At 44.8% G+C, this 14,033-nt stretch overlaps 1 protein-coding gene and 1 long non-coding RNA gene across 3 annotated transcripts in view; one reads left to right on the top strand and one right to left on the bottom strand.

Moving 5' to 3' along the window:
• The window catches only part of LOC123375644, a 47,257-nt gene that overhangs the window by 4,677 nt on the left and 28,547 nt on the right, over nucleotides 1-14,033 (bottom strand). The window lies entirely within an intron of this gene.
• The window catches only part of RASGEF1C (RasGEF domain family member 1C), a 50,669-nt gene that overhangs the window by 34,384 nt on the left and 2,252 nt on the right, over nucleotides 1-14,033 (top strand). Inside the window, exons 9-11 of the mRNA XM_045026735.1 lie at nucleotides 130-225; nucleotides 9,530-9,625; nucleotides 12,872-12,995. Of these exons, the coding sequence (XP_044882670.1) occupies nucleotides 130-225; nucleotides 9,530-9,625; nucleotides 12,872-12,995 (316 nt within the window). The remainder of the gene's footprint in view (nucleotides 1-129; nucleotides 226-9,529; nucleotides 9,626-12,871; nucleotides 12,996-14,033) is intronic.

The raw sequence follows: 14,033 nt of genomic DNA, 5'->3' as shown, positions 1-14,033 counted from the left end.
ACTTGTCCATCCCTAGACTGTACATGTTCAGATCTCCATTACTGCAACTTGGTTTTAAATTCTGACAAGAAAAAAGAATCCAAGTCCTTTCTGATCAAATACACAGCAATTGTCTCATTTTGCACCTAGCATCAGATGGACCCTACTGGTAATTTTTATAACTACAGAACTGCGTTGCGAGGGGCTGCCCACCGATCCCTCACTGCACACAGCAACAGGGAGAAGGTAGGTCTGTCCTCGTCTTGTGGTCTTGTTTATTCCTGAATGGATGGGGGATGATTAAAGCTGGTGGTGAATCACTGGAATTTGCAGTGTGCACTTGGGGTGAACCCCACCATCACCACCATCACCAGTCTTAGGCACCACTTAAATCCCACTTCAAACCTCAAAATAGTACTTAAGTGAATCCGCAGTGGTCCATAGGTCTTTTGCTGCCCCTCCTGCCTGATCATTACATACATCTCCACATCCCTTGAAAATTCACTTAGGGCTTGTCTGCAGAGGGAAACTGACTAGCTTTGAAGCGGCGTTAATTATTCCAGAATAAAGGGTCCATGTGGGGGAATTATACCTGTGCAGCTACAGTCAGGGCCGGTGCAAGGATGTTTCACGCCCTAGGCGAAACTTCCACCTTGCGCCCTCCCCCGTCCCCAAGCCCACGTCCTGAGGCGCCCCCCCCTTGCGGCAGTTCCCCCTCTCCGCCCTGAGGCATCCCCCCCGCGGCAGCTCCCCATCCCCCACCCTCCACCCTGAGGCACCCCCCCACACCCCAGCTCACCCCTGCTCCGCGCACAAGCATGAGCACCCCGAGCACGCCATCACTGCTTCACTTTTCCCGCCTCCCAGGCTTGTGGCGCCAATCAGCTTAGGCGCCGCAAGCCTGGGAGGCGGGAGAAGTGAAGCAGCCACGGCGTGCTCAGGGAGGAGGTGGGGCAGGGATGAGCTGGGGCGGGGAGTTCCCATGCGTGCCGCCCCCGTCCTCCCTTACTTGCTGCAGGCGGCCCTCCCCACGCTCCCCTGCCCCAGCTCCCTCCACCTAAATGGCGGTGGTGACTGGGGCGGCCGAAGATCCGGCCGCCGTGGTCACTGCCAAAGAAAATGGCGCCCCCCAAATCCTAGCACCCTAGCGGTCGCCTAAATGGTTGCACCGGCCCTGGCTACAGTGCAATAGTTTTTCTGCTCTAGCTATACCAGTCAGTTTCCCTGTGTAGGCAAACCCGCCTTATGTAGTGGCTGACTTGAGACGGTGAGCAAAAGGTGCTATTCCTCAGAGATGACTGAATGGCACTTAGTTAACAGTAGGTGACCCCGACTTGCTCAAAGCACTGTAGGCAAGTCTGACACTTACAGCAAACCTGGGGCCTAATTCTACCCTCAGATACCCAGATTTACACAGTGGCTCCCACTGCACTAAGCGAGAGCTACCCCCTGGTATCTAAGAGCTGATTTCCTGTGCTGAAAGAAAAGGATGGAAGGTTTCCCAAATTTTAAATCAAACTGAATCAAAGAGAATCCCGCTGAGTTTTTAATGCTCAATGTGCATTTGCCAGAGGAAGATACATTTGAATAACACATTCCTTGTTTGTGAATGAATGAAACTTGAAGATAATTAAATATGAGTGCATGTGATTTCAGAATTATTTTCTTCTTATCACCTCTTTTCAGCTATGATTATAGCTGTTATGAGTGGTATGAGCTCTATTGTATTTCTTCTGGTTTTCTTTGTTTTTCCCCATTCACTCTAATTTTTATTTTGTTAAAACAGTTTTTAAAAAATGTTGTGATAGCACATTGTTATAAATAGAGAGCAACCCTCTGGGTGCAGCGAAGCAGATGCTGCATTCGTAAGCATAAAGTGAAATTGAATATTCATTGCTAGAGGAACTGGGCTAGATTCTGATCTCACATCTGTGCAAATCTGATGTAAGTGCACTGAAGCCAGTGGAGTCGCACAAGGTTTACCCCGAAATGAGGTCGGAATCTGGTCCACGGGCTGCCATTGTTGCAAGGGAAATATGCAGAGTTGTTCTGAAAACCAATACCCTGCTGTGGGATGAGCTGATGAATTGGGTATTAATGAAGAGTAGAGAAATTCCTTGAACAAGCTCACACATGCTTCATCTAGAACCTGACATTTTGAGATGCTTATGCAATCTATTCCGCTGGTGACAATCGTATATATTCAAGCCTGCTGCTTTATTACTTTACCTTAATTCCTGTGGAAGTTCTCTGCCACATCCCTATCTATGCCTAGTTAAGACCAAGCGCCACGAGGTTAGTAGATTGATAGGAATCTATTTTACTCAAGGAAAAAACCCACCTTCTATTTTCTTTGTGCACATATTAGCCTAAGAAAATGTTCATGCATAAGGCTCAGTGGCTTATCATTGCTGGGTACATTAAAATCCTAGATACGTCACAGCACATAATTCAGACCCCAGATCTTCCTAATTTCATTGCTTGTTATAAGCAAGGTACCTGGTCAAGGTATTTTGTTGTATTGTCATTGGATAAAATTCAGCAGAATGTGATCGCAGCCCATGGAAAGTGTTTCAGGGTTTTCTGTCAGTTGTTTAGCAAAGCTCACCTTTTGGAACCACAGAAACCTAGTTGTTTTCAAATTGGACTGTGTTTATAATGTTTTTTCCCAATCACTTGCAGAATAAGTATATTTTCTGCTATAAGCTGTGTATGGAACCTCTGTTCGGGAGCGGTGGGCAAAAAATGATGCATTCTGGAGGGTGCTAGATAAACAACGTCAACAGCCAAAGTGTTCCTAGATAAATACGTCCAGGCATCAGAACACAGAGAGGTTTTGAGGAGGGTTTAAAAAAGGAAAGGGTTATGAATTTTGATGGACAGTTTGTCTGAATAGCGGATGGCGTGGGAGCCTGAGGGACAAGCGGACAAGGGAGTGGCATCACTGAGAGAGAGAGAAGATGGGGAGTTGACAGTTTGATTCGTTAGTAGGTTTGATAGACAACGTGGGGCTCACTGGTGAAGGGTCTTAAAGGCAAAGCAACAGAGATTGATGCATTGGAGGAGAAGCCAGTGGAAGGATTCAAAGAGAAGAGTGATGTCTGCTCTGACCACGTCACCTGGGGTTGGACAGGATGAGCTGAGTCCACATACAAGCCAATCATTGTAGGGGGGAGGGATAGCTCAGTGGTTTGAGCATTGGCCTGCTAAACCCAGGGTTGTGAGTTCAATCCTTGAGGGGGCCACTTAGGGATCTGGGGCAAAAATCAGTACTTGGTCCTGCTAGTGAAGGCAGGGGGCTGAACTCAATGACCTTTAAAGGTCCCTTCCAGTTCTAGGAGATAGGTATATCTCCAATTATTAAAAAAATCATCAATAATCCTCTTTCCCCCTTTTATTGTCACCAATTCCTACATTATCCACTGTATCTTATTTGCCTTCAATGGTCTCATTGCCTTATCCAGGATGTGGTCCTACCTAGACACCTTTGCATTGGATTAGTTGTCTAAAAAGCATTAATTCTGGGAATGATTTAACAAATAATGAAATCCCTACAATCTGGACTTCAAGTTACACGATCTGTTGAGTTTGGGATTCAGTTTGTAGCCTTATTCTTTGCTGAATGTCAAGTGATGAATGAAAGGTTGACACTAAATCAGAGGGTAGATTTTCAGCGCTGAGCATTTGAGATGAATAACTTAGAACCTTAATTGAATGCCTGATTTGACTTGCAGATACTCAGGACATCTGAGCAGGCACATGGGCCGCACACGTTCGAGTGCACACTTGATGTGCCGTGCATTCCAAAAGAGCTCTGGCAAAAAGCAGAAATGGGCCACAAAGAACATGACGTGGGACAGCAGCTGCTATTGATGGGCCTGGCCACTAATTTTTTTCTGTTGCAGCTTTGAAAATGAGAGGCAAAATCCTGTCCTTGCTAACCTGCCCTGTGGAAACAGCAATAGCAGCTGAGCAGGAGGTCTAGGGCACATTCAGACCATACCCCAGTTAGCCAGTCCTCCAGCTAGCTTGCTAGGGAATGGTAGATAGGAGCACTGCCCAGCTACGGTATGAGTGTGGCTGCCTCCTGCACCCTTGTAACACAGAGGCACAAGTTTGCAAGATAAGGCAAGATCTGGACTGTGCTTACTGTTTTTCCAGGTCATCGTGCTCTCCGTGTCGTGTGTGCCAAACATTCATAGATTCTTATTCATAGATTCATAGATTCTAGGACTGGAAGGGACCTCGAGAGGTCATTGAGTCCAGTCCCCTGCCTTCATGGCAGGACCAAATACTGTCTAGACCATCCCTGATAGACATGTATCTAACCTACTCTTAAATATCTCCAGAAATGGAGATTCCACAAACTCCCTAGGCAATTTATTCCAGTGTTTAACCACCCTGACAGTTAGGAACTTTTTCCTAATGTCCAACCTAAACCTCTCTTGCTGCAGTTTAATCCCATTGCTTCTTGCTCTATCCTTAGAAGCTAAGGTGAACAAGTTTTCTCTCTCCTCCTTATGACACCCTTTAGATACCCGAAAACTGCTATCATGTCCCCTCTCAGTCTTCTCTTTTCCAAACTAAACAAACCCAATTCTTTCAGCCTTCCTTCATAGGTCATGTTCTCAAGACCTTTAATCATTCTTGTTGCTCTTCTCTGGACCCTCTCCAATTTCTCCACATCTTTCTTGAAATGCAGTGCCCAGAACTGGACACAATACTCCAGTTGAGGCCAAACCCGCGCAAAGTAGAGCAGAAGAATGACTTCTCGTGTCTTGCTCACAACACACCTGTGGATAAATAAAACCACTGTGAAAGGGATAGTGACCAACTGCTTGCTGGGATAATCTACCATGCATTCTGCCTTGTTTGGAGTGGTTTCCAATTTTCTGGCATTTTCACTTGTTCCTGTTTTGTGAACAGTGCACAGGATGGCTCTCTAGTGCAGGGGTCGGCAACCTTTCAGAAGTGGTGTACCGAGTCTTCATTTATTCATTCTAATTTAAGGTTTCGCGTGCCAGTAATACATTTTAATGTTTTTAGAAGGTCTCTTTCTATAAGTCTATAATATATAACTAAACTATTGTTGTATGTAAAGTAAATAAGTTTTTTAAAATGTTTAAGAAGCTTCATTTAAAATTAAAATGCAGAGCCCCCCGAACCAGTGGCCAGGCCCGGGCAGTGTGAGTGCCACTGAAAATCAGCTCGCATGCCGCCTTCGGAACACGTTGCCATAGGTTGCCTACCCCTGCTCTAGTGTCTCTCTGTGACATTACCTAGGTGTATGGAATATCTTTGGCTGTTCTGTCTGCCTTAGGTACATCTCTGGCCCCCAGAACCAGAGTATATGAGCACCTCACAGCCTTTAATATATTTCTCCTCACAACACCCCAGGGAGGCGGGGCAATGCTATTATCCTCATTTTATAGGTGGGCAATGGAGGCGCACAAAGATGAAGCGACTTGCCCAAGGTTGCACCAGAAGCTTGTGGCAGGGCCAAGAACTGAATGTGTGGCTCCCCAGACTCCATCGGTGCCGTGCTTTTTCTTTTTTTAAGCACTGTATTTTTCTTCTCTTGTCTCCTCCATGTAGTTAGACAGAAGTGAAGCTAGAGTGCCCAATGGCCTTCTTGGAGTGAGATGGGATGCAGTTTGGCCATGGTTGGGGGAGGCACTCTAATGCTCAGGGCATGGATGCTGCCCAGCCTCCAGACCAGCTAACCAGGGACCTTTGGTGCTAGCACCATCTGGCGTGCTGGCATCTCCCCTTACCTTGCTTTCAGGGCGTGCTAGTGTCAGCATTCTGCCTGGCTCTCATATGTGTGTGGTGAGGGAAAGGTGTTTCCTGCACCCTATTGCTTCCATCCTCTCAGCGCACCCATGGAGGCTCAACCTGGAAGTTAGCCCAGAGTCATGTTACATTGACCCAGCTATCTTCTCCCTGCATAAATGGTTTATTTAGAGTATTTTGTATTTGCTTAGGAATGAGTAGGCTTTAAATAAATGTATGCTAATGCGGCCCTTCAAGCTGTGACACGAGACAGTGGCTAATTTCAGAGTTAATAGAAATAAGCCCCCCACAGGGCAGAGGGACAGATCACGTGACAATAAAGGGTTTGTATTCTGTGCAGAGTTCAAAGGAGCATGTTTGTGAGAAACTAACTCTGCTTTCATGTATGCAGTCAGCTGACCTGTGTCATCCCCAGAGTTAAGTCGTTCCACAGGGAATCACCATTTTGCGTTGATGATGTTTGTCTAAATTGCTTTGAAATGTTGGACTCTGTACAGCATAATGCTGTGTATGTTGTTGCTATCTGATACCATGGGGAAGTGCTTGTCTGATTTCATTAACTTGGTTCCTTCTGACGGAAACGATTGTCTTTCTCTCTCTCTCTGTGAGCGTGTGGGTGGATTGGATGGTTTGGGGGGAATCAAAAGTTCTGTGCTAGTCAAGGATAATAGCTGGCTGGATAATAGCCCGCCTTACAAATATAACTCTCTAGTGTATCTGCTTTCAGTACAGAGATTCTGAAACTAAAACACACAGGGTGATATACTCTTATTGGGGACATTTATTGGGGTTTTTTGGTCTTTGAGCAACCATTAAAATCCTATGTGAAGAGAACTAGTGATCTCGGTCACTTCTGGATGGTGATCTAAGTGCCTCACTTCAATTTCTAGTGGTCACGTTTCCATATCACAAAAAGACTGTCACAACTTTCATGAAGTGGTAACCTCAGCAGACTTGTCCTAGACGGATTAACTCTCTTTCCCTCAGGGCTGCTCCCTGTAGGGAAGGCTTCAGGTTCATTGGCCAGCCATGGGACCAATCCTAAGAGCACCGTCAACTCGCAATTGATTGGCACTTCGTAGGATCAGGCCCAATGTGTTGGAGTTTTCAGTGCGCCCTTTCCCATACTGTATCCATTCTATGAATCGATATAGTACTGGAGTCTCCAGGGAGACCAGTCTGACCTTCTTTTGGGAGTACTACATTTACATTCAAGAAATCCTCCATAACCTTCACAGAAAGAAACTTGCAGGAATGCATCCCTTCATCAGCTCACTCGATGCAATACCTCAGTTGGACCAGAAAGTGGTTTCTGGTTTTATAACAAGAGCAGCATTCTGGTTTTGGGGGTCCTTGCTTACATTTCCTTTTTAGTATCTATCAAGTGCTTGCACTCCCTATTGGTGCATTGTGAAGGCTGTAGACTGGAAAATCACTGGTGACATTCTACCCTAGGTCCACTTCAGATACTACCTCAGCTGCTGTTCAGCAAGAGACTGAATAACCTTTACTACTTAGCTAAATGATTGCTTCATTGTCATCAATTCCCATAGCCTTGCATTTCCTCAAAGCTATTGTACTTTCACTTAAGATATAGTTCAGCTCATTTACTAATTGGCCAGTAGATCCATTTGGATACTGAAACCCACATGGCGTGTTATGTCCATTCACGGTGATCAAGCCCATACTTGGCTACTTAAATTGCAGATGTGGCAGCTACAAATTGATGCTCACAAGGTTAGTACGGACTCACTGGACCAAGCCCTTTGAGTGGCCTTTCCTGAGTATGGTCAAGAATGAAGACACAAACTTGATCTCTGATGTTGGTGTCCTTGCTAAAAAGATGCTCCGTCACTAGTTGGTCTGCCCATAGCTCTCAGCATTTGGGTTTGGTCCTGGTGTCATGAGAGCTCCTTACCTCACTTTGAGATAGGCCCACTGTAGTCTATAACCATACCAGGATGCTCAAGGCTTCGTACCAGGACCCTATTCCTAAATCCAACTTTTGAATTTGTAAGGCCAAATTCTTCTCTAACCTAACTCCACTGAGTTCAGAAGATTTACACTAAAGTGGAATTAGGCCCCTACTATACAAAACAAAACTAGATGATAGTATATCATATTGGTTAGAGGGAAGGCTTTGGATCTGAGTGTGTCTTCCAGTTTGCCCCAGATGATCCCCGGTGCTTGTTTTGAGTCCTCAAAGGCTTCTCTGATTAGGTCTCTTTGATTACTACTGACATTTCTTGGTGTACCAAGCATTTAATTTCAGTATTCCCTAGGATAGCCCTTACTGAGCCTTCGCAGGAGTGTCTCTGACTTTTCATCTTCATTTCCACCAAACCAGGAATAAAATAACCACCTTTCTTTCGCCAACTCTCTTCACTGCCTCCTTTTTTCACATGGCCTTGTTAAAATTGGTGCCAGACCAGTCCTTTTGCCTTTTAGTCTATAGCTTTTCATACCAACGTGTTAGGATGAATTTGTGTTGCACCCAGAGTCCATGACGTTTTGTGATGTTGACAGATTATGGGCTAAACCAGTGGCTCTCAGCCTTTCCAGACTACTGTGCAGGAGTCTGATTTTTTTTGCGTACACTCAAGCTTCACCTCACTTGAAAACTACTTGCTTACAAAATCAGACATAAAAATACAAATGTGTCACAGCACAATATTACTGAAAAATTGCTTACTTTCTCATTTTTAGCACAGAATATAAATATTGTACTTACATTTCAGTGTATAGTATATAGAGCAGTATAAACAAGTCATTGTCGGTATGAAAATTTAGTTTATACTGATTTCGCTAGTGCTTTTTATGTAGCCTGTTGTAAAACTAGGCAAATATCTAGATGAGTTGATGTACCTGCTGGAAGACCTCTGCGTACCCCCAGGGTACACGTACCCCTGGTTGAGAACCACTGGTCTAAACACTACTTTTCTCCAATCAGGAGAAGTAAAGTGAAAGCCATAATTTTGTTGGTTGTGGATCACATCCTCAGCCAGTGTAAATCCACATTACTCCACTGGAAGTCAGTGGAGCAATGCTGATCTAAGCCATCTGAAGACCTAACCCTGTGTCAGTAGTGGCAAAGCATTTTACCAAAGGTTCAGTGTAAATCACCCTGTTTCATCTGAGTCATTAGAACTTCTGCTTTTCAGCTTAGAGTTTTGGCCCCTTTGGGGCTTATCTACACAGGAACGTGGCACTCTTACTTTGAAATAAGAGCGCCGCACATGGAATTATTCAGGAGAATAACTCCATGCAGAGATACCCCCTGATTCACAAGATTTTATTATTCCATGTTTGTTTATTTTGGTGTGATTGTTAGCATAACTGCATCTGTAGCAAGGGTTCTCCATCCTCATTGTATTCTTTGGCTCCTGGCTATCTTTAAATTGTTGTCGGTGAATCTATTGGCTTATAAAACAACTCTGTAGACAAAAGAGTCTTATCTTTGCTCAGGAAAGCGATGCCACTGAAATATTAAGAAGGAATCGGAGACTAGTTGTAATTATTGCTTCATTTTTTGCCCATAGTGCCCACAGATTGTTCATTTCAATGGTGCAACCATCCCCCAAATCATTGAAAATACCTTTGTACCCTCCTTCCCTGGTGCTTGTCTATCATTGTATTGCTTTATAATAGAACAGTACATTGGGAAGTTAATCTTTTTTTCCCCCCTTCTGACTGAACTTTTCTTTCCTGCAGTGAAAATACGGAGCCACAAAGATAATCGTTGTCATTCCCTTCACAGATTGTCATCCCTTTCTTCAGCCTATTGATCAAAGACATTTACTTTTTGAATGAAGGATGTGCTAATCGCCTTCCGAATGGGCACGTCAATTTTGAAGTAAGATCTGCAAATGTCTTTATCTACTCCCTCCTGATAGCACTATCTGAGACCATTTGCGCACGTTTCAGTGCAGTCCAACAAAGACTAGATCCTACAAAAGGGATGACCTTGTGTGACCCTCCTTGAAGGTCAAACCAATCCCAGGATTCCCTTAAAAAGAATTCATATATATAGAGAAAAACATTCCATTCAGAGATCAAAAAACCAAGGAGTTTCTAATGCCAAATGAGTGGCAGATCCTAACTAGTGTCCTTTGGGTTAGCTGGTATAAATACAGTATCAGCGGCATAATTGATTATACAAACAGCCTGGAAGGAAAGGGGAATTTTTCAAAGACAAAGGAGAAGTATATTTATCATATATCCATAGATAAGCAAGGCAGTGTACAGTGCCCGATACTTTTGTGTACTGTAGCGGTTTCTCATTTTATAGGTTAAGAAAATAGGGAGGTTTGCCAAAGCAGGTTTTAACAGGGTGGCTTGTCCCCTTAAGGGACAGAGGCCTGGGGCCAGACGCCCATAGTTATGAAGTAGGCACACCTGGGCAGGGATCAGTGGGTGTTTAAGAGACTACCAGAGGAAGCTGGGGCCAAGAGCGCACAAGAGCTGCTGTGAGCAGGAATCTCCTGCAGGACACCCTGGACCAGGGAGCAGGGTTTGGACATGGAAGCCAGAGCCAGAGGGCTGAAGAAGGCTGAGAGCTAGGGAGAACAGACTCCATGGGTGTAAGAAGGAGAAGACTCCAGCCAGGTAGGGCCTGGGAGTGGCCTGCCAAAGCAGGAGAGGCTCCTGGTTCAGGTTGCCAACTCTCTAGGATTGTCCTGGAGTCTCCAGGAATTAAAGATGACTCTTTAATTAAAGATTATATCATGTGATGAAACCTCCAGGAATACATCCAACCAAAATCAGCAACCCTACCCCTGGTAGGAAGGCCTGGAAGAAATTTTATTTGTGCCTCTAGCCTACCTCGTGCATCATAAAAAGCCCTACCTTTACAAGCCAATGAGCTGCAATAGCCAGGGGGAGGAGAGTCTCTCTCTCTCTCTCTCTCTCGTACGCTTGTGGCGCACACGTATACTCAGCCCCAACCCCCTGACGATGACCACACAGGCACACATGCCCAGTCCCGCCCCCGTCTCTGAGGCTGCTCCAGGCACGCTGGAATTGATGTGCTGCCTGGGCTATCGGGGAAGAGGCATGTGTCCCCCCCGGCAGATTTTTTTTGCATTTTTCTGCGTTGGGCGGGGGGGGGGTTGGGCACAGAAAAATACAGGCCATATGAATTCTGCGCCCCCGCATCAGTGCAGAATCCCCCCAGGAGTAAACTTTTGAGTGTGTGGACTTTTGTTGGACTTTAACTTGGGATTTGGAGTTTTATTTTGAGATTATTTTATGTTAATAAACCCAGTCCCAAGGAGGAGTGGCTTTGCCACAAAAAGGCTGTGTGGAGTGTATTTAAGGAGCCCTTTGAAGAGGGGGAAACTGAGGCAGGGGCCTACACCACAACCTGAGGCCACAAATGGGTGCTTGGGAGGTGGCATACCCTGTTACAATGCTGTCAACCAATTGCAAACGTTATGTAAATATAAGAATAGAGCTTGAACTATATAAGGTCTCATCTATAGTCACCATGTTAATCAGGTAAATCACACACATTTGGCCTGGGAATTAAAACTCATGATCTTCTGCTTGGAAGCCTCTACTGATTACACAACAGGAGAATTTGCATTAACCACCATTATACACAGTAGAAAGACGTGTCCTCGCTGCAGACCAGACACCAGATGGTAATAGTCACAAATTGTTACCTCACCCACCTTGGCTCTCAAGTTAATAAGGAACTCCCAGCATCACAGCTAAATACAAGGTGGACCAGATTGTTCAGCATAAGTAGTTAGCACATATTGTAAGGAACCATTTACGATAGAATAGCCCCGTAACTCCTCTGCAGTCATAAAACAAGAAGAGGGGGTTAGTTGTAGTAAGGCATAAATTCAGTGTCTCTGTTCAGTCCATTTTGCTATGACATAGAGTTCCTTTCCCAGACTTGAAGTGCTCTGTTTGGCTCGAAAGCTTGTCTTTCCCACCAACAGAAGTTGGTATTACCTCACCCACCTTGTCTCTCTATATCATGGGACCAACATAGCTACAGCTACACTGCATATAAATAGTTGAGTAATTCTGAGTCCATACACTAGAGGGTAGTGTTGCACTAATGTGACAGGATGCTGAATGCAATGTGCATGCATTCCACTTTTTAATATTGCGTTATGCGTCACCCCTGCTGTATTCTTGAACTTCTGTGAAAATGCAGAGACGAAGCAGCTTCTGTACAATTGCCCTTGTATAAATAAGAAGAAAATTTGCTCCATCAGCTCTCAAGTGCTTTCTGAATCTCATCTGAAAACATCTTTTCTCTTTTGCTTGCTTCTCTAAGTTTCTGCCGCCCTTAGAGGCATTGTAGCAGAAGGCTGTCCCCACACAGCGAGCCAAGCCTGTTGCTCGTGAGTGTCGAGTGGTGCTTACGGTGTTGTAAGTTAGAGCCTGACTGTAAGAGGGCATCTTTCTTCACTACAAGCTAGTGATGTGATCCCCTGCTCGCAAACCCGTACTCACAGTAGCTTGTGAGGGCTAGCACAAGTATAGAGAGTAGCGTTGCCATGGTAGCGTGGCTAAGCTGTGCTGAGTACATACCCACTGTTTTCAGAAGTGTTTGTCCTTGGCACAGCTGGGTCACCACTCCTGCCACTGCCCAGGCCTTCGCAGCTGCACTAGCTCTCCTCGAGCATCATCTCACACACGCCACTTTTGATACAATGCATTTGCCATGTCTATCATATATTGCATGAAGCCTTATATGATATATTACTGTAAAGCATTTTGTACAAAGCTGTATTCTAAACCTGGGACACATCCCAGAATGGCACTCAGTTTTATGCCATCCATTCGGGAGCAAACCCTATGCATGGAAACGGTAAACTGTTTATTTCTACTTGAGAGTAGAGCAGGATTTCATGTGAAGATGGAATGTAGGATACCCCGACCCTGCTTTTTCCCCTTTCAGCACAGTATGGAACCCAAGGGGAAGTCTTATTGAGAAAATGCTCCCTTCTGAATTTCGTGGGGTTCCTTTACAAATGCATATCCGTGCAGTTTGCATTAGGAAATCTGCAGCCTCTGCCCAGATGTGATCCTTTCGGTGATATGATGTTCTTGTACTAAATGGACTTTATAATATTTGCAGAAATTCCTGGAACTGGCTAAACAAGTAGGCGAGTTTATAACGTGGAAGCAAGTGGAATGCCCATTTGAACAAGACCATAACATTATCCACTACTTGCATACAGCTCCCATCTTTACTGAGGATGGTAAGAAATCCCTAAATATTTTTTAACCATTCAAAATAATATAAATGTGACTGTCTCTCCATCACCACTGATAAAACCCTTATCTGTGCTCTGGTGATCTCTCACTTTGACCACTACAAGCTGCTCCTCTCTAGGCTTCCTGCCTCTTAACTTGCTCATCACCACTCTATCCAGCATGCTACTGCAAAAATTACCTTCTGGTCCATTAATTCATTGTTGTGCCACTTTTCCACCATATCTCCACCGGGCATCTTGGAGTAAGTCACTGCGATGGTATTGTGTCTCTAACCAAGGAATGAGGCTGTGCAACCACATCAGGGACGATCATGAATGTCAGTCACCCTCTAGCCAAAAGCAGTTCTGGGACTGAGGTCAGGGCTACCTTTCCCTACCAATCAACAATTTCAGCTCTCCAATCAGTTGTCCAGAGCCCCAGGCTGTGCGAGTCCAACTCACGTCCCTCACTCCAGTGAGGAAACACTTTTATTTTATTTTTTTTAAGTATTTTAAGACAAATCTTCCACAGTAATTACTTTAAAATATGATCTGATTCCTGTTCCGAAATTAGTCCCTGTCCCATCTCTCTTCCCCATCTCCTCTTTTACCCCCTCCAATTTGGGGTCTAGCGTGTCACACTGCTTCATTTCATACGGGATTATTTCAGTCGCATCCTGTTAGATCATGGCAGACATATCAAGTGACAGCAGCTACATTCCCATAAGCTAGGCTGCAGTTGGGTTTATTTTTCCTTTTGATTCTATAGGCATTTTTCTACAGCCATCCAAGTTAATCACACCAGACAGTTGTTACTTCATAGGCCACATCAGAAGTCAAAATACAGCTAGGAAAATTAAGCTCCAATCCCATGAGGAATGACTGCCAAAAAGGAATGATTAAAGCAATATGTATGGAAAGGAGAGGGAATGGGGGCTTCAGGTGGTGCTTAGGGTACTATGTGTAGGGAAGTGGGGGTTGTAGATATCTCAAAAGGGCTGTTTTCAGGCTGCATGGTGACCTCAACTCCCTAATTGCTTGCAG

This window comes from Mauremys mutica, chromosome 8 (genome assembly GCF_020497125.1).
Source record: "Mauremys mutica isolate MM-2020 ecotype Southern chromosome 8, ASM2049712v1, whole genome shotgun sequence".
NCBI classification, from domain to species: Eukaryota; Metazoa; Chordata; order Testudines; family Geoemydidae; genus Mauremys; species Mauremys mutica.
Note: the sequence above shows the minus strand (reverse complement) of the source record. Positions and strands in the feature narration are given on the sequence as shown.